The following is a 25,624-nucleotide window of genomic DNA, read 5'->3' as shown; positions in this document are numbered from 1 at the left end:
TTCTTAGCCAGTCCAGTATTCCCTGTTAGACTGGTCCATCTTTTTTATCTTCCACTTTTTCCTTCACTCCTTTTTAGATAACTTCCTGGACCTCTATATTTCACCACCGGCCTTCCTTATGTACCTTGTTCACAAAGCTGGCTCAGCTGCATGACTATTCTGTTGCCTTCATACATGCTAAATTGGGAAACCATTATTCTTGCTCCACTCCACCTATTTCCTCTTCTGCCTGAGTGCCTGAGGTGTTTAAGCCCAAAGTATTTCCTTTAACTCTTCTGCTTTCACTCCAGTTAACTTCCAGTTCTTGAGCCAAGTCTCTGTTGACCATAGAGTCTTATCCAGCCACTGCTTGCAACTGATTGTGTACACTCATAGCTTATGCTGTAGACTGATGCTTTCACTAAGGATGACTTTGCAATCTCTGGTTATACCCTGTTGCCCTTTCCTTAGTAGGAGGAAATCTATCTTAGTTGTATTTATGTGATCTTATGACTGTCTCTTTTGCTGAACCATACGTTGACCACCATCAAACAATTTGCCAGACAAACGTATAGAATGGCCTTCTCTTCTTTATTCCTGTTGCCCCACTATTGTGGTCCTAGCAGACCTCATAACCTGTACTGTCTGCCCTGATATGCTGCCTGACTTTATCCTCACTATAACAACCCTGTTGTGGGACATAGACTGAGATTATAAACTCTGCCTTATCTTTACACTGAATTCTGAATCTATCTGTCTATCTATCTATCTATCTATCTATCTTAACTATGTGTACTGTGTACCAGAATTGATGTCTAAACTGGTTCCCCCAGTAGGCACCAGTTAGAGTCCATGCTGCTGTGTACTGTTCCTTTGATTTCTTTGAGTGTGTTTGAGGTGGAAACATCCAGAATGTTTTTGGCAGGGACTCCATAGAGGCACCTGAAAAATATCCAAACTCCACACAGGAATTGACCGGAATTCAGAATAGAACCTTAAGCATGGGAGGTGTGGACTCTAAACATTATGCCAATTATGTCGCACTAAGTATGCAGCTAACTTCCTTTTTATACCCCACCTCAGTCTAACTGCAACTCTTACATGTAAAAATGACAATGTAGTTTGGTAGAGCTAACAGTAAGGATGCTTATATTAAACATAAGTAAAATACCAGCAGGACAAGACATTACCAATGTCCTGGAACGCAAAGAAACCTAACATATGTAACACACAGTAATATTGTATTGAGTAAAAAGCTGCCCTCTGCATGGCAAAACAAGGAGGGGATTGCCAGCAAATCAAATCCTAATCAGTCAGGATCTGAAAAAGTAAGAAGCCTAATTGTACAGTACTATTGTATTGATAAACAGAAAGCTGTGCAATAATAGGCAAAACAGCATATAGCAACATTGTCTTGAGATGTACATTTTTGAGTAGACCTGTAAAATGTTGATTTTCTCTTAAATAATAAGGAAAAAATATACACTTTAAAATGATGTGTAGCATACAACAAAATAGATCCCCACTAACTATTTCATGTGCAGTAAAGTACATTTACTGCAGACCACGAACAGTAACACTTTCACTGACTGGAGATGTAGCATTTTGTTTTGCACTTAATGATTGCATGATGCAATATACAGCACTTTAAATGGATCACAGATAAGTAACACTATCCTTTGTAATGCTGAATGTCAAATATAATGTGACAGAAACTGTTAGAAAATAGAAATGATGGTGGTATTGAAAACCAGATCCAAACTGCAACATACTATTTTCTATGGATATTAAAGATAATATTTTGTTATTACATGGTATATCATCTTAAAAATTATTCATTTATATTCTGGCTTGTTTTGATCTTTGATGGTTTACATGGAGGTTTGCCTTAATGTGACCAGCCACAAGTAGAGACATCTTTGTGATTAAACCAGCTTGCAGCTGTTGCACCAGAACATGAGCCAACATACAAATGTAGCCTCAATGTAGTCAATTTCTTAATTGCAAAGCTTCATTATATTTTCTTTCATCTGGCGTCAGAGATACTGTGCTATCTAAGGATTTATATAAAAATACAGCTGTAGTGTTTTTTGGCTTTTTTGGGGGGGTGGTGAATGCATTTTGGGATTCCAATCCTCAGTACATTTGCTTTCATTTAGTCATAGTAGGATCAATGTAGGTATTATGTAGTCCCATCCAGTAAAAAAATAGATCATTAATAACCTTATGTCATAGTAGTACCAAGCACCTTGGGCATTTCTTGCATGACCTGATTCAGAAAAAGAAAATGAGTCATAACAGCGTAGCAGTCAGGCCAGTAAAAAAAATTATAATATATGGACTGTTAGCAGCTTAAGGAGCCTATTAATATAATTAAAAGAAAGCAGTAATATAGAGAGACTTCATTAGGTCCCACTGAGACTAACTCCTACTACCCAGTCTTTCAAAATCTACAGATGGTAAATACAAGCTCAAACCCCACAAATTCCAAGAATTGCATGTAAACCACATACTCTGTCATGGGTGTATGAGTCCTCACCCCGGCAAACATATAACTTCAAGGCACATTCACATAAGTAAGTATCATAATAGAAAGAACTAATGTGCACATTATACATTAGGGAAATACATGTCAAGGTAAATGCAAAAGATTATAAAGTATATAATAATATGTATAGTTAAACCTCAGGGATATTAATACAAAATAAAGGTGTTATCCATAAAAGACCTGGGCATAAGATATTGACTTAACTGCATCAACCAGAATTAACAAATGCATTTAAGTTCAGAACTGTACAACTCTAGCAGTGAAACAATGAACAACAAACATTTAAATATTATGTTATTAATCTGAAAGTAACAAATGAAACAAACACTGCCAGTACCACAGTCTCGAACAATACTTTATTGTAGATAAAAAATAAAAACTGTATATGGATTGAGCGCTTTCTTCCCTTACACAGGGATTTCATCAAAATCAATAATCCACCATTTAATTCGCCTTTATATACTCCACCCATTAATAATTTATTAGTTACTTCCTCCCTTACTTAAAGTTGTATTAAGCTGTTAAAAGGAAACCATACTCCATGTTTCAAACTATAAACTTAAGAAATCCTATAAAGTACTATAAAGGGCCTAGTGGAACCACTTGTACAAACCCATGCATTTAAATACCATACATTTAAAATACATTTAAAAACGTTTGCAATAATTAAAACAAATTTGTATGAATAAACATATATATAACAATGAACCCATACCAGTGAAGGACATGTGTGGTATCTAACTATTGGAATAGCTACTAAGAAATGTTGTGTGTTGTAACTGTTTAAAACCTTCATACATTCTTAAGAATTATGTAAAAACTAAGGATAAATCCAAACAACATTCTCTAGGATTCTGTCTGGAAAATTATATGTGGTGAAATGTTGGAACCATGTAAATGTTAAAATTTTCTAAAGTCAATTAAAATAAATAAGTAAATAAATATATATTTTTACAAGTACATAACTTAACTGACTAAAGCTACCTTCTTATTTAAAATTGGCTTAATGGATATCATGTCATTCAATCCTGGGGCTTGACTAAATTGTAGTCTTATGTGCCAAGTAACCTCTCTCTCTTCTATGTAACTTCTAAAGTCCCCCCCCCCCCCCCGGGATTGGGTAAAGCTTTCTCAATAATACCAAATTTAAACCCACTAAACCTCTTACAAATACAAGAGTGTTTATACAAGGCATTATTTGTGTTACATGTAGTGATCTGATACGTGTGTTCATAGATTCTGTCCCTAAGCCTTCTCTCCGTTTTTCCCACATAGAAGCTGGGACAAGCCTACACACTTTGCTAAACAGATCACACCAACTGTCTGACAGTTGCACCTCTTGAAGCAGATTCGAGTTTTTAAAGTGTTTTCTAACTCAATTGAGTCCTCTAACTGTATGTGTTTGCACTAGGAACAGGAACCACACCTAAAAGTTCTACTTCTATCAATTTTCCTTGGAGCTGTCTAAAAATATTTTCAAATTTGCCCCAGTCTTAAACACAAAATTATACTTTTCTCCTACAATGGACCATAGTTTTGAATTATTTCTTAATATTGCCCAGTTATTAACTACAATCTTTTTCACCTCTTCTGCCATACTTGAATAAGGAACTACCAGAGCCCTCTCGAAGTCTTGAGACTTTCCTTACCCCATCTATTTCTTGATTATTATCTTTCCTTCCCTTTGGGTTCCCCAATAGGGGTTTGTACCCCCCCCCATTCTTTTTTAACATAGTCTAAACTTTCTTCCAATATTTTGTTGGGGTACCCTCTCTCTCTCGAAAAAGTTTTACTACTTTTTGTAGTTCTTCTTCCACGTCTTCTGTGTGTGATGTCATACGGGCAACTCTGATGAGTTGTCCTTTAATAATACTTTTTTTCTGATGTGGGGGATGACTACTAGAGTACTCTAAGTATGAGTTGCTAAAGGTGGGTTTTCTATATGTTTTGTATCTGAACCCCTTTTCATCCTTTATTATGACAGTATCTAAATAATTGATCATTTCCTTATTATGGGCATAAGTGAATAGAAGAAATTCTGTGGTCCTGTTCAAAAAGTCTACAAATTTTCAATCCTGTCTTCCGGACATTTCCAAAGAATGAATACATCGTCCAAAAATCTAACATATACTTTCAATTGTGCCATGTATTCACTTGTAAACACATACTTTCTTTTCCACTCCAAAAGAACCAAATTTGCATATATGGGGGCACAAGATGCCCCCATAGCTACACTCTTGTGTTGCTTGAAGTACTTCCCTTCAAAAAATACGTAATTATGGTCCAGTACTACCTCCATAAATTCCATAATTAAGTAAATTTTATCCTCAGATAGGGTAGTGTTGTTGACCATAATTGATCTAAAGTACTCAAGCCCTTCTTCCATAGGAATCGAGGTGTACAAATTTGATATGTCAGTGGTTAAAAAATGTAAATCCTGGTGCCAAAGTGTCCCTTGTAGTCTCTCTAAAAAATCCCAGGAGTCTTTAATTATGTGTTCTGCATTGACAGTCGTCTTCTTTAACCATTTGTCTATCACTACTCCAAAGGGGTATGTTTTAGAGCCCCTTCCTGAAACTATAGGTCTAAAAGCTAGTTTGTCCAACCCTTTGTGCATCTTAGGGATACCAAAGATGGTTGCCACTGTGGGTTCTTAACTTTCAAAAAATCAGAAAGTTTACCTGATATCATTCCTTCATTAAGATATTCATCTAGATAAAAGTCAATTCTACTGTGACTAATATTAACCTCATTTATGGAGGATGGATGATACGTCAGTGAGTCATTCAACATTTTGAAAATGTCCTGAGAATATTGTATGGCATCATAAACCACAGTACCTCTTCCCTTATCTGGACGTATTATTCTTACACTTCTATCATTTCTAACCATATTCAACACTTTGAATTCTTCACTTGATAAATTCCATCTCTTAAATGTATTACTTTCCCTACCTTTTAATTTATAAACATCTTCCATAATCGCTTTTTCTATAATATTAAGGGTAGTTTCTAGGGGTGGGTCAATGTTACTTTTCTTTTTCAAATCTGTGTTCACATATTTGGAGGCCTTTTCATCATTATTCTTATCTTGAAATGTGTACACCAGATTTAGCTTTCTCACAAAAATATTTAATTCTACTATAGTCTCAATGTAATCAAAGTGTTTATTGAGTACGAATTTCAGACCTTTCATACACAAGGAAAAATGTTCCTTACTCAGTTTTTTACCTGCAAAGTTGAAAATGTGATATCCTTTGTAAGTACAGGTATCACCATCTTCTAGTATTTCGCCATCAATAGAGTTTCCTACCATTTTTCCTTGTACTTCCAGTTGTTTTGATTGTGATTGCTCCACCCCCCCTTGATGCATCTCCTCTTGGTCTAGGCCCACCTCCCAATGTTGTCGATACTGAAAAGCCTGAGGTTCATAAGCTTTTCCCTCATATCCTCCGCCATAAGCCCCTCTCTTTAGGAATCTTTCCTGGTGCCTGCCTCGATTGGGTCTCTTAAAATTCCTTCCATTCCCACTTGGTTCAATCTTCTTAGTGTCCCTAAAGTTGTAACCCCTATTGTCTTTGTAGTCTTTTAAATCCCTTTCCATTATTTTACATTTTTTATTAAATAGTCTGTTACTATTACAGTCAACAAACCTAATCTGCTTAAAGTACAATTCTTCATACTGTGCAAAAAGAAGGTCATTTTTAATATCTAGATTGAGTTTCTCTGCCTGCTCAATAAGTAGACTAAGTTTAGCATCATTACATTTTATTATTTTCTACATCATTTCTTACCCATATCTATTAAACATTTCAATAAACTCTTTAATCAATGTTATAGTCTATCCCAAAGGGGAATTTGTAAAGTCTAAGTCCCTTAGGAACTATCTTTTTCTTCACACATTCTGAGAGGTAACCATTCTCCAACTGTATTTTTTTGATAGGATCCATTTTATCTTTAAAAACAAGTATTTTATCCTGTAATGTTCCACCATTCACCTTGTCTCTTTCTTTTTCTTCATAAAGCCCTTCTCGGGTTTGCCAAAAGTTACCTGCAACAAAATTGAACTGTATGTCTAGTAGGTTATCGAAACCTAAGTTATCATTGATCCTTCCAAACACAGCTGTCCCTCCAGGCCGGTAGTGGCCTTCTGCATTTTCACTTTCATAACCAGTCACAATGTCCTTTTTTGTTTGTAAAAAAGATTTTTTAACAGTACCTGTGTTCTTAGATCTCACCCCTGCTTTCCTCATATCTTTATATTCGTTGTCGCCTAAGATGGAAACAGCTCGAGTACCTTGGTAGCTTTCCTTCTGGTTACCTGCACTAAAACTTCCTGAATGACCAATCCTATCATTCCCTCAGTTCTCGTCACCATTGTGATGTTCGTTCTTACTTCCTAAGGTGTTACCGTCACTCAGGGGGGATGAGTGATGTTTCCTTTTGGTAGTCCCTCTTCCCTCAACTGTTTCCGGCTGAGAGAGTAGTTCAATGATTCGTGTGAGCTCGCTTTTCATGATGGCAAGCTCTGTGTGCACTTTTTCCAACTCGTCTTGGTGCACCAGGGAGAATAAAGCAGATATTTAACCCAAGGAGTCCATGGTGCAGAACCACAAAACCAACTCCAACAATAAATCCAAAAGCCGTGACAGTGCCGAAACCACAAATAACAAATGAAACAAACACTGCCAGCACCCCGGTCTCGAACAGTATTGTTTGATTTATTGTTGACAATATTAAAACATCCAGACACAGGAGAAGTTTTTAATTTTAGGATCACTGCTACGTGTGATAGTGAACATGTTGTATACCTGGCCATTTGTCAGCTCTGCCATAAATTTTATATTGGCAAGACAGACAAACAATTAAAAGATAGAATCAGGGAGCATATTTATCACATTAAGAAAAGAAGTAGTTTTAATGCATTAGCTAAGCACTTTAGTGAGACCACTGATAGGCATAATTAGAAATTTCAGGTTATAGGTAGGTGTTTTGATAACCCAAGAGGAGGGGATATAAGGGATCGAACTGAAAGTTTAGAGACAGAATGGATAGTTAGGTTAAGGGCAAATACAGGGCATGGACTAAATTACCATGTGCCCATGAGATCCATCTTAAAAAGCAGACCACTACATAGGTAGAAGCCTGTGATTACTAATGCCAGTATTCTATCATATTATTATAGTTTTATCTTATATTTTTTATTATTGAGTATTGTTGCTCCTGTTTTTATTATTATATATTGTGAATGTTTTATTATATATTATGAATGTTTTCAAATGCTTTTGAAAAGAAGCTTATGTGCTTATGAAATATATACCTTTAAATATATTTTGAAAAGGTCACATGACTTTATTTGAAGGGTATAAGAAGGATGTTCTGATTGAATGTGATATACACCTGAAGAAGCATCTCATGAAAGCGCTTGTGTCTGTTCGTATTAAAGTTGCTGGAGAACCTGGAGCCCTGTCTGTGCATATTTTGTAGCTTTGGATTGTGTTTCTATATTTGCAGAGACATTTGGATATCATTGGGCTGTTTTTGTTTTTCAAAATTAATATGTTGGAACATCACTCAGTTAATTTATTACATTAGAAGCCTGTAATAATAAAATAATTATATAAGATGGATAAAGTATTATGATTTGTTTAATGTCAAAGACTGCTAAAGTTCTGCATCTGTTTATCTTGGCAAAAACATTCTATAAATGTAGCGCAGTTAATGTACTTGAAGTGTGGATTAATAGCTTAAGACCACATTCACATTAAGGGTTTGCAAAAAATGCAGCTTTGATCAAGAGCACAAATCCCTTTCATGCAAAGAAGATAACATGTTTTTCTGTATATGCATGCACTTCAATAATAGATTGTATCACTCAATAGAACAGCATGATACAAAGTAGCCTATGGAAATTAGGCAATCTGAATCAATGTAGCAGTGTATCTGGAGAAATAGAAGGGGAGAAAGAAAAAATAAATGAATGCAATATGGGGCATTATTATAGATAATAGATAAGTATGAATAAATTATAATCAGATGGATAACTTTGCAGGTCCAATTACAACAGATAATAGTTATTTATTTACTAATTTCATTTACTGGGATAGTCTGACTGGGTACAAAACCCTTATAAGCTGAGTCATCTAAAGAAACAGTTGTAGATACAATTAGTAAAATACAGTCTTAACAAAATGTGCAATATTAAAACATACAATAGTAAATACAAAAGATGAAAAGTTTTAAATGAAAACCATTATAGTAGTGAATTGAGTACATTAGTAAATTACAGTGGTAGAAAGAATAACAGCATTGTGAAGTAGATATGGTACACTGCAAGAATTCTGTGTTAGCCGGAAGAGATTTAGATAGTTCTGCAGATAAGGATGTTCAGGCATAAAGGATTTTTAGCGAGTGGTTTAGGCAAGAGAGCTAATGATGAATGATAAATGAAAATAGGAGAAAAGTTATGATAATTTTAAATATGTTGTGTAGAAGAGTTTTACAGAGGTGAGTAGCAGGAATTTCCTTAGTGCTAAATGTAGAAGAATGCTAAAATGCAAATACTCTCGCTAAGCCTATATAGAGCAATACAAATATGTGAGATTTAAGCAAGTATATTTCCAGAGATATCATATGTGTTAGCATAAAGTTGTATACTTAATAGCATCTCTCACATATAAGCAGTGGCATTGCAGATATCAGAGGAAGGTAACACTTAAATACTGACTATTAATACTAAGCTTCATTTGACCTCAAAAATTATAGCCAAGGCTCTTATGTCTCATAAATGGAGTCTGTATTATACTTCTAATTGTTCCAGGGGAAAAATAACGTTGGTCAGAAATGCCTTTTAAAACCTGACTACTTCATTAGGAAATGGCAGTATGAAGATAAGTTCTCCTGCATTCCTTTGTATTTTAGTGGGAAGACTGGCAAAACTTTTAGTTTAAGGCCATTCTTCATAATGTACTGTAATTAGGTCAGTGTTCCTCAGAATACAGGCGGTATATTCCTGAGGAGGGGTATTTTGGTCATGTGGATATTTAGTTAAAAGTTTTCAGTGCAATGTTTAAGATTGGATGGACACCAGCAGATCTAAGGAGGAAATTATTTTAAAAGTGTCAGTGATAATAGTTAATAGACTGTGCTTAAGAAAGTAGACTATGTTTAATCCCTTCCAATCATCAAAAGAAGACATAGTGAGCCCTATAAATTAGGAATGTTTCTTTAACTGGATTGTTGCTTTAACAGAATGAAAAAAGAATGCATGTGATGACATTGAGTAAGTTGAAATTGACACATTTTAAATAGAACACAAAGAATAATTCCATTTCTTCATGGGCTTGCCTGTAATAACTATGGCCTTTTGTTGTTGCAGAGAGAAGAAGGCTAAAACTACAAAGTTGACTTCAGTTTTAGAAATTCTTGTTTCTGAAACATAAAGTTGTTTAACCAAATAGTGGCTTTGAATTCAACAAGCTGAAAGGTCATCTTTTTTTCTATGTGTCACTGAATTGGTGTTAAGGTTTCTTTCCATTCAGAAGAAAATATGTTGCAGTCAAATTTTATGACAGTCATCATAAGCTTGCTTTTTTCTGGTGTCCATTCGAAGAGAGTTAATGGATGAAACTTTGATCTCTTACAGTTACACTTCCATAGCTTTGATATTTTCAGAGACATGTCATACAGATGTGTCCCAGGGCATGATATATAGATCACTCAAAACAACAGGAGAGTAACAACAAAACCAGCTCAAACATCAGAAAAATCATCAGAAGGACAAAAAATGTATCAGCATGCTAGCTACTTAAATAAGAAGTAAAGCATTCTAAAGCAAAATTACACAGTTTTTGACACATTACAAGGATTTATGCCAGAAGACTGGGGAGAGATACAAATCACCTTCTTAGTTATCAATGTCCATCTTGCCACCTGCATGCAGAGTCAGAAGTTTGTTGGATATGCAATTTGCATTTCAGTCAACAATTTTCAAGCACTGATTATTCCTGCACATGGGAGCATCTGGATATTTAGATAAAAGTTGTCAGTGCAATGTTTAAGATTGGATGGACATCAGCAGATCTGAGGAAGAAACTTTATTTTTAAAGTGTTGCCGGTGCTAATAGTTAATAGACTGTGCTTAAGAGACAAGATTATGTTTAATCTCTTCCAATCATATTAGGTCAATATATGAAAACACTTGTGAAACTAAAACTGCGAGTGATATTCCTAGTCCCTGTCTGTCCACAGGAGCAATGAAAGTGTATGAAAAATACCTTGAAGCCTAAATGCAAACGCAGTAACTTTGAACCAGTGATGCTGGCATTCACATCTATGAGGAAGTGAGCCGTTAAACTGTGCATACCTGAAACTTGGTAAAATTAGCTATGGAAATATATAAGAATGTGTGTATCTTTTGCTCAAGTTTGTAACAGCTGAATATGTTCACAAGTTTCCAAGAACCTTGTATAGTTCTCCAAATCAATGATGAGTGCCAAGTTGCACTAGTATCACATGCATTTACAGAGAGAACTTGCACATGCAGCACCACATGCTAGCAACATGTAGCAACAGGTTTTTATACTTTGAAGGTTTTGTTTTATTGACACTATGGTAAAGCTTTTGTAATTGCAGAAAAAATGAACATATGAAAGTAAGAAAAAGGAGAGATTGCATAACAGGGAAATGCAGAAGGTTGAAATTAAAAGGTTGTGCTGGAGAAGGTAGGAAATAGTAGGCTATTTATTTATTTATTGCTGGTTATAGACCCCCTTACTTCAAATATATGTCAGGGAAGATGAGGAATGAGAAAGGATCATAAGGGAAGGAAAGAGGATTAGGGAAGCAATAAAGATATTCACAATGTCATAGACAGACAAGATATTCAGGAGAGGATAGTCACACACATGAGTTGACAAATGGAAGGAGAGACAAACATACAGAGGGGGGACACACTGATGGTGGGAGAAGATAGATACATGAGACTCCTGACACTCTTACTCTAGTTTTGAGTGTCTTATGCTCTTGAGTACTAGGACCTGAATGGTGTGGGTGACAAAATTTACAGTGGCTCTGTAGTCAGAGATGATGAAGTCACTGAAGGAAACTGCAATACGGGTCCCACTGTCTCTCCAGAGCCTTCTTTACTGCAGCCTTCATTTGGTCCTGAAACTCAAGTTGACTTATTATGCTGCTCTGCCACAGGCTGCCCACAGAGAGGGAACCACCTCTCTCACCTTGTGAAGCATAGCCAAGCCAGGAAGGTGGCGGTGGCCTGCCCCTTATCTGGGTTATCTGCAATGAGGGTGCACCAGGATTTCCAGGAATCAAAAAAGGAAACAGAAAAGAAACACTCATAAGTAATGGAATGTAATAGATTTTATTTCACAGTATTGAATATGATCAGTAATATTTTCAGTACTATTTCTTAATAATTCAAGTATTGCAATGTACTATCCAAAATGTAATTGCTTACTGGGTTTATGGTGCATAAAATCAGTCTGGAATGATGTACACTCTTAAAATACTTGAGATCAATGACTACAAAATAAAAGTAACAAATACTATGATTGCAATACTTAATTATTGCCTACAATGTTTTACAAGAAGTCTGGCAATTAGCACAGAGGACTAAAGCTCTGAGCTGTAATAGGATGCCTTATGTGCGCAGGGTAGAAGCTTTAATTCCTTCTACCTTCATTGCCTTCTTTGTGACTCTAAGAAAGTCCCAATCTGACAAAAAGAAAAAAACACTCTTCCAGAGCTGCAGATGACAGTCTCCAAAGTTAGGAAAGATGAACTGTCATTAGTAATATAAACAGCGTTAGTGCAAAGAGATCTCACCAACAAAAACAAATCTTACATTAAATGGAATTGTCTGATTATAGAGAAAGCACTAGTATACCATTCAGTCTGTTTAATGAATGAACTTTTATTTTTTGTGGATCCGTTATTATTATTTTTTCATGCTAATGCAAGCAGGTATAAAGAGATAGAGTCTGGCAGTCATTATTTAGACTACTTTGTTAATTGATTTAGAGGGGATCTGTCTTGTTTTTGCTACTTGATAAATGGTCTTAAATAAATATAGTTTGGTTGCTCCACTGAATTCATTTGTTGGACCAGTGGGGTGGGGGAAGTGCATTAGACTCGAGAAGTTGATACTTTTGCCATGTTTTTGCTGCTGTGATATAGATAATCCCATTGACAACCTAAATCTTCATAACAGAAGTCTGGAAAGTTTGGCATGTAGAGGGATAAAACCATGACCATGAAATAGCTAACATAAATTCAATTAGTACCCTGGGCACTGGAGGACCTGACTAGAGAAAGATAGAAATTATGAGCCAAAACCTCTGTGATGATGTGAGGTACTGCCAGCACAGCTAGCTGGAGATTTATAAAGAAGTATACATCATTTGTATATTAAACTGATTTGTAAAGGTGCTTGTGTTGAAAATGTATTTGTAAAGTTGCTTATGTTAAAAATGTACCAACAGTGGGTCCTGCTAAACAGAAAAGAAATACACCTGTATGTCAGACTGCATTGTAACTGTTGAAATGAATGTATTGTAACAGAGGATATGGGAAGAGAAGAGGTTAATCTCAGTCCAGCTAGCTTTGAAAAAATAGTCTGAAAATTAAATTACCTGGTTTCGGTCATTTTCATAGGTCTGATTGCAGCCAGAAATAAAATGTCTGTGAAAACCAGTACTAGGAATCCTACTGTATTGTCCTTAGGGGGAAATTGCTACCCTGGAAGGGTGGAAGTTTTTGAAATGATTTTATAGCTTCCAGATGCTGTAACACATCTTACCAAAGCTCTATTTGTATTATGACATATATGTGCTAGATTCTGGTTCAGTTTCTAGTAAAGGGGGTAGTGTGGGAACCAGAGTCAGATGACCAAATATGATGTTATTCTACAGCCAGCACTAAAATGATATTTAGATATTAGTGATAGATGTCACTTAGCTCTCAGCTGTCTGTGAATCCTGACAAGAAGAAAGACCAACCACTCAGCCACATCATTTTGCCTTGCTTTAGTAAGTAACCAGGGAATACTAAGTCTTTAGATCATTTAGGAAAATATAGTGAGATTAGTTATCTACTGTTTTTCTGGATCTGTGTTAATCTAGCCATTTGTGATATTTTTAATATTTCCTATGATTGAAACTCTGGTGGCTATTGTAAATAGATAGTATTTTCATGTTCTTTTATTATTTATTATTAAATATATTTAAACATCTCATTGTGTCTAGCCTTTTAGAGAATATTTTAACCTTTGAGAGTACTTATATTTATTTGGTGACACTGTTGCCACTTCTAAAAGCCTTGCTGCAGTGGTCAAATACTATCATTTGTATTTGTATTAATCTAACTCACTATAATTGGGGACCATTGTAAGAGCTTTAGAGTAGCTGGCTTTGGAGTGTTCTGGTGGTGGTATCTACCTTATTGTCTGGACAGAGGAGGCATAGCTGGTTAATCTGTACAAGCCTTTCCCAGATGTGTGTGTGTGTGTGTGTGTGTGTGTGTGTGTGTGTGTGTGTGTGTGTGTGTGTGTGTGTGTGGTTGGGTGAGTGTGTGCATGGGCGGGGTTTGCACACAGAGACACAGAGCACTGGTTTCACAGAGAGAGTGGTGGAGAACTTGGCTTTTAACACTCAGCTGAGGACTCCACTCTACAGCTGTGGTCAGTGTAGAGTCTTATTTGGGGTCTGGTGAGAGAGAGAGAGAGAGAGAGGAAGCCCAACCCCAGAACGGGAGTTTTTTCCCAGTGTTCTCTTAAGGGGAAATTGTGCTTGGCGCAGGGAGATGCATCTGGAAATACTGTGTGTATCCAGTTTTGTTCCAGGTGAATGTCCTTCACTGGTCTCAGTGGTGAGGATTGAGGCTCCTGGATTACTAGCCCAGAGGAGCAATGTCACAGCCTGTACACCTCTTTGTCAGTAAAGTGATATTGTGCACATATCCAGAAGTACAGACACCTTGGGGAGATCCTGATGGACACCAGGGATCAGACTTTGTTATTCTTGTCCAAGAGGCTGAACTACTATGATGATTTCTCTTGTGAAAGTGCAAAATACATCCCATATATTCTCCATTGCATAGCATCTACTTGGGATGTAACAGGCTTGTGAAGGGAGGGGGGCGATTCAACAAAAGGATGACATCACCACTCATACTGCCCTGAAGGGGGACTGAATCACCAAAAGGATGACATCACTGTGCTTACTACTCTTAAGGGTGACTAATCCACTAAAAAAAATGCAAAAACAGTGATCCAAAAAATATCAAATCCACCAAAACAAAACACTGTAGTCAGTAGGATGAAGAACCAAATGAAGGCTGTCTTTAAAACGAATATTTGTTCACAATAAAACCACCATAAATTTTACAAAACAAACCATGGCTGAGCGCTTTCATCCCCTTTTCTGATGATGTCCCTGATAGGGGATGAAAGCGCCCAGTCGTGTTTTTTTGTAAAATTTGTGGTGGTTTTATTATTAATAAATATTCATTTTAAAGACACCCTTCATTTGGTTCTTCATCTTACTGACTACAGTGTTTCGTTTTGGTGGATTTGCTCTTAAAGGTGACTGATTCACAAAAAGGATGCCATACATCACTGCTCTTAAGGGGAACTGATTCACCAAAAAGATGACATCCCTACTCATACCATTCTGAAGGGAGACTGATTCACCAAAAGGATGACATCATTGTGCTTACTGCTCTTAAGTGGGACTGATTCACCAAAAAGATGACATCACTGCTCTTACTGATCTTATGAGAGACTGGTTCATTAAAAGGATGACATTACTGCTCTTACTGCTGTTACTAACAAGTGGGTCATAGAACTCTCACCTCCAGGATGACAAAATGGACCAGATCATGAGCAGAAGGGAGGGCTAATGATCATCAGATTCTGAAAGATTAAAAAAAAAAAAAAAAAAAAGAGAGTTTTAAAAATGTGATGACCAACATTACTTTAATGAACTTACACCAGTTCACAGTCATTGTTTTTACATAAAGAGTTTGTTGACAGACAGATATGTATCGAGCATGAGAAAATAAATACTATTTAATGAAAAGTTTCATTTTATGGACCAAAACAAGGGATGTAGTTTAAAATTTTCAGGCTATCAAATCATAATCTAGTCAGTTTAACCATGACTGAAACATTAAAAGATAATCAAAAGTACATAGCATTCACAACATACTTGGTTTATTATCTCCACTGCCTGCCTTATTTTTCTGATGATAGTTTTTGAGATAAATTATGCTCCAAAAGGATTTTTTAAATTGGGATGAAATTGCATATGGTATTTTAGTAAGTATTTAAAATATCTCAAATAAGCATTAGGCACTGAACACATTGACTGGAAGTACTATCCTCATCAGAAAATATTTATGTTTGTCTGACTCATAGTACACAGACCACTGCTGATATCAGCACAAGAAAATGGATGAATTTTTTTCTCAGTACAGAATGGTAAATATTATATGCAATAAGTTCTCCAGTTCACTGCAACACCTCAACATAAAGCACTTGGCTACTTTCTTAATTAGTAGTGGAGAAAAATTATCATCTGAGAATACTGCATTAAAATTACCATAATCGCTATCTAAGTTCTTTAATAATGTCAAAATGTGTTATTTTGCTGCTGCTTTGCATGGCATTACATCCTGTCTGACTTCTTATTTTATTTTTCATAAGGTACGATTTTGTTGAAGTAGAAGATGTTTCAGAAACGAGCACTGTTGTTCGAGGGCGATGGTGTGGACATAAAGAAGTTCCTCCAAAACTGACATCAAAAACTAATCAGATAAAGATTAAATTCCAGTCAGATGACTACTTTGTTGCTAAACCAGGATTCAAAGCTTACTATTCTCTTGTGGTAAGTAAAACATTGACCTATTTGTATGCAAAAAATGCTAAAATTGGAATGACCAATGACATATGGAGTTAGAGCTGTTACGGTTCAGCTTGGCTGAAATTAAAATTCATTTAACATTCTGTTGTTGCCATCTTGCTCTTCAAGTCTGTATGAAATTAATATTTTACAGGCGTCACTGGTATAAGTGGAGAAAAAATAAGAGATACCATTTCACTCTTTGGTTTGGATAGTATTCGTCGAAAGAGGTATCTCAGTGCAGGAGAATATTAAGGCCAAATCATGAAGTGAAGAAGAAGAAGTAGTTTAACAATCATAGAGCCAGTTTCAATAGTATTTAGTACTTTTTTTCAAATCTTCTGGTACTGCTGCTACTACCGCTAGTACGGCTAGTATAATGCAACTACCGCTACTTCAACTAATACTACTGCTACTAGTAATACCAATAGTAATGATAGTAGTATTAACAAACACATATATATTTTTTGTTAAGGTATCCTAGTCTGGATTTAGGGACAATATTTATTTATACCTTTTGTTTTCATACTTTCCGGCCATCTTGTGCCCCCATCTATTGCTGGGTCTACCAGCTCACCCCTCCCCAAAACATTCTTCTGTCAGGCTTGAGTCGTCTTGGATATTAAGGGCATCTTGGGGGGAGTGGTTATGGTGGCGGCTGCTTCTGTTGGTAAATGTTTTATTTAATCGCTTACCCTAGTTTTTTTTCCTCCATCTCCCTCTGCATTCCTCTATTCTCTCTGAGGGTTACTCCCCTTTAAGGACCACACCTTCCTTCAGGGAGTGCCTAGCCAAATGCTCTCACGCTGGGACAGAATGTCCATCCTTCCCTGTCAGGGTTTCAGGTGCCCAAGCTTGTAATTGAACCTGGATTGCATGGTTTGGAGTTAGGGCTTTATTCCTCAACACCACTGTGCTGATGGGGACTATAATTGTTAAGCTTTAAATCATTTGTGAGTATGTTTAAATTATACTGGTAATGTTTATTTCTTATTTTAAACCATCTTTACAAGAATATTTGGGACATTGACTTGCAATAAAATAAAAAGTATGAGATATTTACTTGCAATAAAATAAAAAATATTTGTATTGAGTAGAGTTTGCCATGCAGCAAGAGGATTTGAGAAGTCTGACACTGAAGACTGATGACTTTCTCCTTGTATGTTTAGTAACATCAGCAAAATGCACATCCTAGAGTAAAGTTGAGAGCTGCATTTATGATATGACATTTTTAATACGTTACACTTAAAATAATTCAGATTTTGGAAAAATGTACTGACAGTACATATTGATGAAAAATGTATTTTTTTCTGCCCAAAGGTAAAATGTGTTTCTATTGTTAAAAAAAACATTTTATGGGTGTACTACTCATGGCTTGCATTAACTTTATTTAATATTTTATTTGACATTTGTTGACTGGGTTAGTCCGGCTGGGTAGTTGCCCTTTTTCAGCAGAGACCTGAAGCGAAAAGCCCAAAAGATACAATAATTGATATAAAATCACATAGGAAATTTAGTATTTGGATCACAACATACAATTACATACTATACCTACACACAAACACAAATTGTTATGAATAATTATGTAGTTACATAATATTATATGAAAGAAGAGATAAGGTGATATAGGAATCAACACAGGTAATACTCAATTCACATTTACAGTACAGTTGTTCAGATGGTTACTTATGTATAGGTATGAAGTAAATTTGGGATAAAGTGTAACATCACTTTAGATCAAAGAGCCTGTAGGACTGAGTAATTTTGTGATCAAATATTAGATATCATAGAGGGGAGGAAAAGAGAAAAGTAGTAAAGGAGGCGTTAGTAATGGTAGAGTGGAGAGGAAGATTAAGTAGGGTCATGGCAAGGGCGGGTCCATGAGTTTAATAGGTGGTCTTTTAAAGTGTTTTTGAAACAGTTTGTATTAGGGATCATTCTTATGTGTAGGGGCAATTTATTCCATACTTTGGTAACAGAGTAATTATAGAGAAGTTTACCAATGTTTTTACTGGGCTTATAATTTTTAAGGTGTTGGTCAGAAATAGAGAGAGTACGATTTGGACTATAGAGAGATATGAGGGTAGAAAGAGCGGGACGGAAGTTGGGTTTGTTTAGAATGGAGTGGGTCAAATATAGCTGGGGCAGAAGGAGTTGTTGGCAACATTCTAGCCACTGTATTTTTTTTAAAGATAGGCAGTGGTGTGAGTGGAAGGGTTGATTAGCTGCAAATCTAGCTATTTTATTACATGTGAGTTCTAGTTTTGTTGAAAGATTAGGCTGTATGTTGGTATAATGTATATATAAATAGATATAATAGACAGGGTAGTAGATAGACCCGTGCAGGAGAGAGGTTAGATTTATTAGTGAGGAATTTTTTGTCTCTATAGAACAGGCCAAGATGTATGTGTGTTTTTTAATAGACTGTTCAATGTATAGATTGAATTTTAGTTGGTCGTTGATTATGACCCGCAATAGTTTAGTGTAGGGTTCTACCATGATAGTAGTGTTGTTGAGGGAGGAGACAGTGAAGGTAGATTTGAGGTGTTGAAGAGTTTTTAGAGAGGAAGAGGAGGAGTTTTGTTTTCTTAGGGTTAAGGTTGAGATGGTTGATTGTTAGCCATTTTTTAACTGAGTGGAGAGATTCTTGGGTAAGGGTGAGGAGGTGGGGGAGGTTACAGAAGAGGAAATTATTGTGAAATAATCAGAATATTTTATTAGAGAAGAAGGAGGACAGGAAGTGTAGAGATAGTTGGTAAATTATTAAAGAGAAGGGGTCCTTAAATGCAGCCTTGGGGAACCCCGTTTTGGACTGGAAGGAAAGGGGAGAATGCTGAGTGCCACTTTACAGGCTGAAATCTGTTGGAGAGGTAGCTAGTGAACCAGGGAAGAGCTGAGTTGGAGAGATAAAGGCTAGATTACTTAGACAGAAGTAATTTGCGAGAAACAGTATCAAAGGCCTTAGAGAAGTTAAGGAACAGACAGGGGACTAACTTATTGTTGTCCTGAAATCTAGGGATAGTCTGTGTGAAAGATAATAGTGCTGTGGAAGTACTGTGGTTAGGGTGAAAGCCATGTTAGGGTTAGGAGATTTTCTTCCAAGAGATGATCTAAGAGCTATGAATGCACTTTTGTAGAATTTTTGATAGGGGAGAGAGAGTATGGCTATAGGCCAGAAATTAGAAGGGTCAGTGGATTTAACTCCTTTGTGTAAAGCTATTGCATAAAATTTCTTCCAGATATCAGGAACTATGGCTTCTTGGATAAATCTATTTATTAAAATGGAGATGGGATATGCAATGGATTTTGCAGCTAGATTAAGGAAAAAGAGGACGTACGTTATCAGCAAAGGGGGAGCCTGATTTGAGTTTACTGAGAAGTGATTTAATATAAGCAGTGCAGATAGTCTTAAGAGAGAAGGAAGGTATGTTAGTGGACAGAGAGTGGGTAGTTGTTGGATAGGTAGTTGTGTCTTTTTTTAGTTAACTTCTGAATGGAATCTATGAAGAAGAAGTTAGGAAGAGTAGTAGTGTCTAAGTCAGAAATATTGGGGGAGGGAGTAGGCGCAGAGGGCTTACCTGGATGTAGAAGATTATTGATTGTATTCCAGAATTTTTTGGGGGTGGAATGGGGGTTGTTTTGTGGCTTTAGGTAGAAATTTCTTTTGTCAAGGCTAACTTGATTTTGGTTAAAATGCAGATTTCTTTGTAGCATTATAGATTGGAGAGGGTTTTGCTCTTTATGCAGTTTTTCCAGGCATTATCACTTTTATTCATTAGGGAGTGAGTGTGTTCAGTTATCCAAGGAGCATAGTTAGATTTTATTCTACTTTTCCTAATGGGGGATAGGGAGATGAGAGTGTTTAGGAAGATGCTGTTAAAGTTGAGAACAGCATCTTCAAGGGGGAAGTCATGGAGGAAGGACCAGTTGATAGAGGATAGTATATTGTTAAAGGTGTCTGGGTTGAAGTTTAAAGGTTTGCAACTTTCTTTGTTTTGATGGGATTTGTACAACTTGGGGGAGTGCCTTCGTATAAAGGTTAGAAGGTGGTCTCTTGGGGTATCAGGCAGGGTAGAGGGGTTATGGTAGAGGATAGGGTTGGAGGAGGATCTAGTCAAGTGTAGAGCTGGCATTAGTATTTTTATTCAGATGAGTGGGAAATGTGATTAGCTGGGAGAAGCCATAGTGGTTAATGCAGGTGTCTGGAGAGTTAGAGGTTAGAGAATTCCAATCAATGTTAACATTCCCTAATATGATAGTTTCATAGGAGATAGTTTGTGTGATCCAGAAAAAAAAGAATTCAGGGATAGAGATATTATTTTCTGGAGTATTACATATGGTAGCAATGGCTATCTTTTTATAATTATTTAATTTGCAGTATAGTAACAGGACTTCTGCAGGGTGGAGATTGGGGGGGGGTGTGATTGATAGAGGGTAGAGGGCGAGTTTTTTAGAGTACAAGATAGTTACACCTCCCTCTTTTTTTCTTAACTCTATGCTGGTAGATGATATTGTAGCCAGTGGGTAAGATTTCACTGCTAGAGATGTGAAGTTTAAGCCAGGTTTCAGAGAGGATGAGAATGTTGGGGTGTGGAGTGACATCCATGAGTATAGTTTAGTAACTTTATTTAGGATACTTTGAATGTTGAGAAATAATATAGTATAGATGATAAGGAGTAAGTCTGAGAAGAGGGAAGTGTGAAGGAGAGGGGTTGGGGTGAGGGACGGGTGGGAAGAGAGGAACTAGTGTTTGGTCCTGAGTTGGGATGTGTATCACCTGAGAATAGTAGATTTATTATAGTCAAGTTTAAGTAGTGAATAACTGAGGTTGGTTAAATAGTGTTTTGGCTTTGTTTTGGGTGATAGTGTGGGCTGTTGATATAATTTTATTTTGTGCAGGTGGGTGTCTTTGAGGTTAAATAGTGCAGGGGCAATGAGGAATGTTTGAATGGTTGAGAGGTCAGTTTGTGTGTAGAGAAGTGTAGGGGCAGTGTAACTGTTTGTAACGGTTTGATGATAGAAGGTAGAGATAGAGAGAATATACAGCAGAGCTGTAGTGAGCTGAACATGTAACTTGTTGATTGATATGGTAAAATCAGGAGGGGAGGGGAGGGGATTGCGGTAAGAGTATGTTTAAGAGTTTCGGGGTAAGTGTTTAAGAGGAGTTCCTGTGTGAAGAGTTAGTGAGAGGTGATAAGTAGGTTTTAGAGGAAGTATGGAGTGGCTGGAAGGAGTGGTCTAGATGGATAGAACATAAGTCTAGAATATATGGTGCTGTTGGGAATGGAGGTAGGGTAGGGAAGCGGATTAAGCCCAAGCATAGCGATGGTAAACAGAGCAGGTCAGACCCATGAAGGGAGTTTTCCAAAGAAAACAATCAAGAAAGGGTTTCATTGACAGAGGTATGTATTGTGATTTATAGTGATTATACTCATGCAGACGTCTAGCCACTCTTTAATGAAAACCTGGATATACACGAAAACAAAATATGCAAGGAGGATCTGCTTAACTCTTCCCCAGTTATCTCTATGTTTTATTCTTAGGATATTAAGACATGGGACTGTGAGCTGGCTCTATTAGAATAAGCATAGGGATTAGGTTAAACACAGTTATTTCAAAAATCACTTAGTGTCTAATAAATAAATTTGTGAAACTCTAAACATGAAGAAATTGTCAAAGGAGGAGGGTCAATCTACTGGGGATGGGATGTTGATTCAGTAGTAGTAGTACATGTGAATGAACATTACTTAGTCCACTGACATGTGAAAGTGGGCTAGAAATAGTATAAAACAGCATTGCACAATGGCAACAAAACAAGCGAAAGTTCATTGATTGAAACAATGTTTATCATGTTAATTTAAGACTATTTGGATGTGAAAGTTAATATCGTTTCCAAGATTTTAAACACAATCATTCTACAGATCCACATCCTCAACTCTACTTTTAGGAAGGATGATATCATGCCCAAAGTGAGATTTTGTAAAACTGGTTGTAAAGTGGCATTTTGGGTACAGTTCTACAGCATCATCCCTCCATTAATGAATAGGACAGCATATGTTTTAAACCAGTTCCTCAATTACAAATGAATGGGAGCATAACCTCCCTAAAAAATATCCACAATCACTGAAAAAAAAGATTTTTCATGGGTAAGACTTTTTCATGATTCTTTGAAAGTTTTCATCTGCCGTACTTGTTGTCAAACTGCTTCTTCAATAACAGTTACCTGAAAACAGTATCCTTTTCAATCAGTTAAACAAAAAAAAACAAGAAAGAAAGAAAGAACTGCTAACTTACAGACACAATTTGTCCGTATAGTGGTGCTGTTAGGGGAAAGGGTATTTAGTATACTAATGTATAAGCTGGAGTTACGGACAGGGGAAGAGTTAGGATCAGCACACATGAGCAAGAATAGACAAGAAAATATCAGTGTGCATAGCGGTTTTACTATGAAATGCCAACTTCCTGAAAGTCGACATTTCAAAAGAATGCAAAAGTTTGCCCAAAATCAAATGATGTAAAACTCCCTTTTTCTTTTTCTTTTTTTTCCTGGGAGAAAACGCCTGTAACCCCCCCCCCCCCAACCTATGTATACTAACTCCAAGGTTTCTCTCTCTTGAGGACAGAATAAATTTTCCTAGAAAGTGAATTGTTGCTGACACAAAATTATAAATCACACTGGCAATGATTTCCTAAAGAGAAAAGCAGTCGGCATAATGCTGTTTGACTTTCTTTTTCTGAGAGCTAGTGATGTTCAAGGGATTTCTGCTTGAGATTATGTAAGAAATCCATGCATAGCATGTGAGATAATGAAGCGAAACCCCAAATATATCTCAGAAGTGTTATAGTTCAGTGATGTCCACAGGTGACATAACACTTACTTGGGGTGCATTGCACACTACTGATACATAGTGTATTTCCCATGTTCTGCTGTTTAATAGCAAAATCATATTAAACAAAAGAATTGGGGGAAGAATGCAGCAAAGCATGGTTTATATTGTAACAATTTTAAGAACTTTACTTTTTTAGTGATTGAACAAAATGTTTCTAGATTTTAGGGCAGGAAATTTCAAGAATGTATTGCAATCTAAAGAATTATACTAGCAACTGACAATAGGAGAAATATTTCCATCTGGTTAAAATGATACTTTAAGTATTAAAAGTGTTTTAATTTTAAGAGCAGTAAAATGATTTGCAAACAACCGTTTCTGATTGCATATCTCTCAACTGCTATGATTTAGGCATAATGGCATGATTTTGGCCCTCAGATTTAGCTTTGCTCCTCCTAGAGTTATAATGTTCCTCAGAATAGTCAGACACACTTTATTAATTGCATATACTAAGCTTATACAAAGATTCAGTACCAGTAACTATATAGGGGCTAGTATATAAAAATGCATATTCTGAAAAATAAAAAAGTGATCCTTTTTCTGACCCTTTGTTATGATTTTGCAAAGTCCAGTCCTATGATTTTTATTGCTCGAAGGCTGAGAGGTATGTGTGATTGGTCTTTTAAAACCAAATTACTTTTGTATTAATAAACTTAATATTTGGTTTTACATTGCCGTTCATTACTCTGTTGAATTTCTGGTAATAAAGAATGAAAGAGATCAATATTTTTTCTGTGATGCTCATTCCTTTGACGTTTGGTTCTTACTGTTTATATCCAGTTTAACTCTAACTGTTGCTGTTGTTTTAGCATAGCATTACCTACGCGAGGATAGTGGAATGAACCGGGGATTGGTTGACCCGGCATCCGCTGAGAAAAAAAAAAACTTGCTGAAAACATTTTTAAAGTGTTTTTTTTTTGGGGGGGGGGGCCCTTCTTCACCCACTTCCCCCCGATGTGGGGGCCAGGCTGCCCATACCTCCACACTTATCTATACCAAACTCCACAATCCTACTAATTCAAAGAAGGGAGAATCCCACCAAAAGGGAAACATTTGTGCAATCTTTAAACACCAGTAGGCTAATGGGATTGCAAGATACACATTTCTTTTTCTGTCTGTAATTCATTCAGCTGCAACTTTGCATTAGTGCTAGGAGGTTCCAAACCACACAATGTTTCCTTTTCTAAGAAAATCAATGTTTTTTTGTGTAATGTGCTTTGTATCCTGCAGCGCAAAATGCCATTTCTGAGTTTGAGCATTAACTTTTGTTTAGAATCATGAGAAGCTATTGTACATCCTGAATAGTACTGTGTGTTGCTAAGAAATTTATTGTTTTTGTATGATCTGTTTTTAAAACACTGAGTTGAAGTACTAAATGTAACAATAAAGGTCCTTCCTGGACTGTAAATTGAAGCTGGCGTGCTAAAGCAGAACAGGAATGCAATCTACGCTTTAAGCATTCCTCTTCCTGACCTTGTTACTGGTGCAAACATTAAGTTCTAAGATCTGATTTCATTTAAACACTGCAAATTCTTTTTACCAACCAGGAAATTCCAAGTAACTAAATCACATCTGAATACTATAGATGTAATCACAAGTGATAGCAAAACCTTACATTTGCATATTTCCCCAACGTTCTTTTTTATTTAAAAAAAATGAAAGATGACTTTTACATATATGTTAGAATTAAAGATGTCAGAATTAAAGAAAAACAGACTGTGAGCTTTATTAAGCAAACACATATAACATACCAGATGAGAGTTTAGTAGATTCAACTAAACAGTTTGTTAGTCCTTTTAATTGAAAGCAAGAAGATAATAGTTGGAAAAATGCACATATGTATATGTTTTAGTAAAATGTAAACAACAAATTGCTATGTTAAAAATTGCGGTAATAAGGAATCGAGCATATCTGAGATGAAAGACAGTAGAATGTCAATGCCTTCCAGGTGTTCCTGTAATCGAAATGAGCACACAAGGAATAATATTCAGTTATGTACAAGGGAATCTGTTCTAAGTATCCTGGCTTTTAGTTCAGTAGCCCAGATTTCATTATTACGTTGTTTCTTTATCTATTAGACATTTCTTTGGTATGTTCATTATTTACAAAGACACTGTTACTGGTTACTTAAGATAATGCAGTTTCAAAAGTAAATATAAAACTTAGTGGTGCATACATGGTAAAGACAGTTAAAGCAGCTTGAAAAAAATAAATATATGAAGTTTCACAAAACTTCGTTAACTTACCTAAAAAGCTTATCAATATGTTAAATTAAAACTGTTTAACTAGTTGACT

The 25,624-nt window shown here is 36.2% G+C and overlaps 1 protein-coding gene across 2 annotated transcripts in view; it reads left to right on the top strand.

Moving 5' to 3' along the window:
• PDGFD (platelet derived growth factor D) overlaps window positions 1–25,624 on the top strand; it is a 1,391,507-nt gene that overhangs the window by 803,445 nt on the left and 562,438 nt on the right. For both annotated transcript variants that reach the window (XM_044082930.1, XM_044082931.1), the window contains one exon: window positions 16,247–16,427. In XM_044082930.1, the coding sequence (XP_043938865.1) occupies window positions 16,247–16,427 (181 nt within the window). The remainder of the gene's footprint in view (window positions 1–16,246; window positions 16,428–25,624) is intronic.

Source organism: Protopterus annectens, chromosome 9.part0 (genome assembly GCF_019279795.1).
Source record: "Protopterus annectens isolate FY-2018-M chromosome 9.part0, PAN1.0, whole genome shotgun sequence".
NCBI classification, from domain to species: domain Eukaryota; kingdom Metazoa; phylum Chordata; order Ceratodontiformes; family Protopteridae; genus Protopterus; species Protopterus annectens.
Note: the sequence above shows the minus strand (reverse complement) of the source record. Positions and strands in the feature narration are given on the sequence as shown.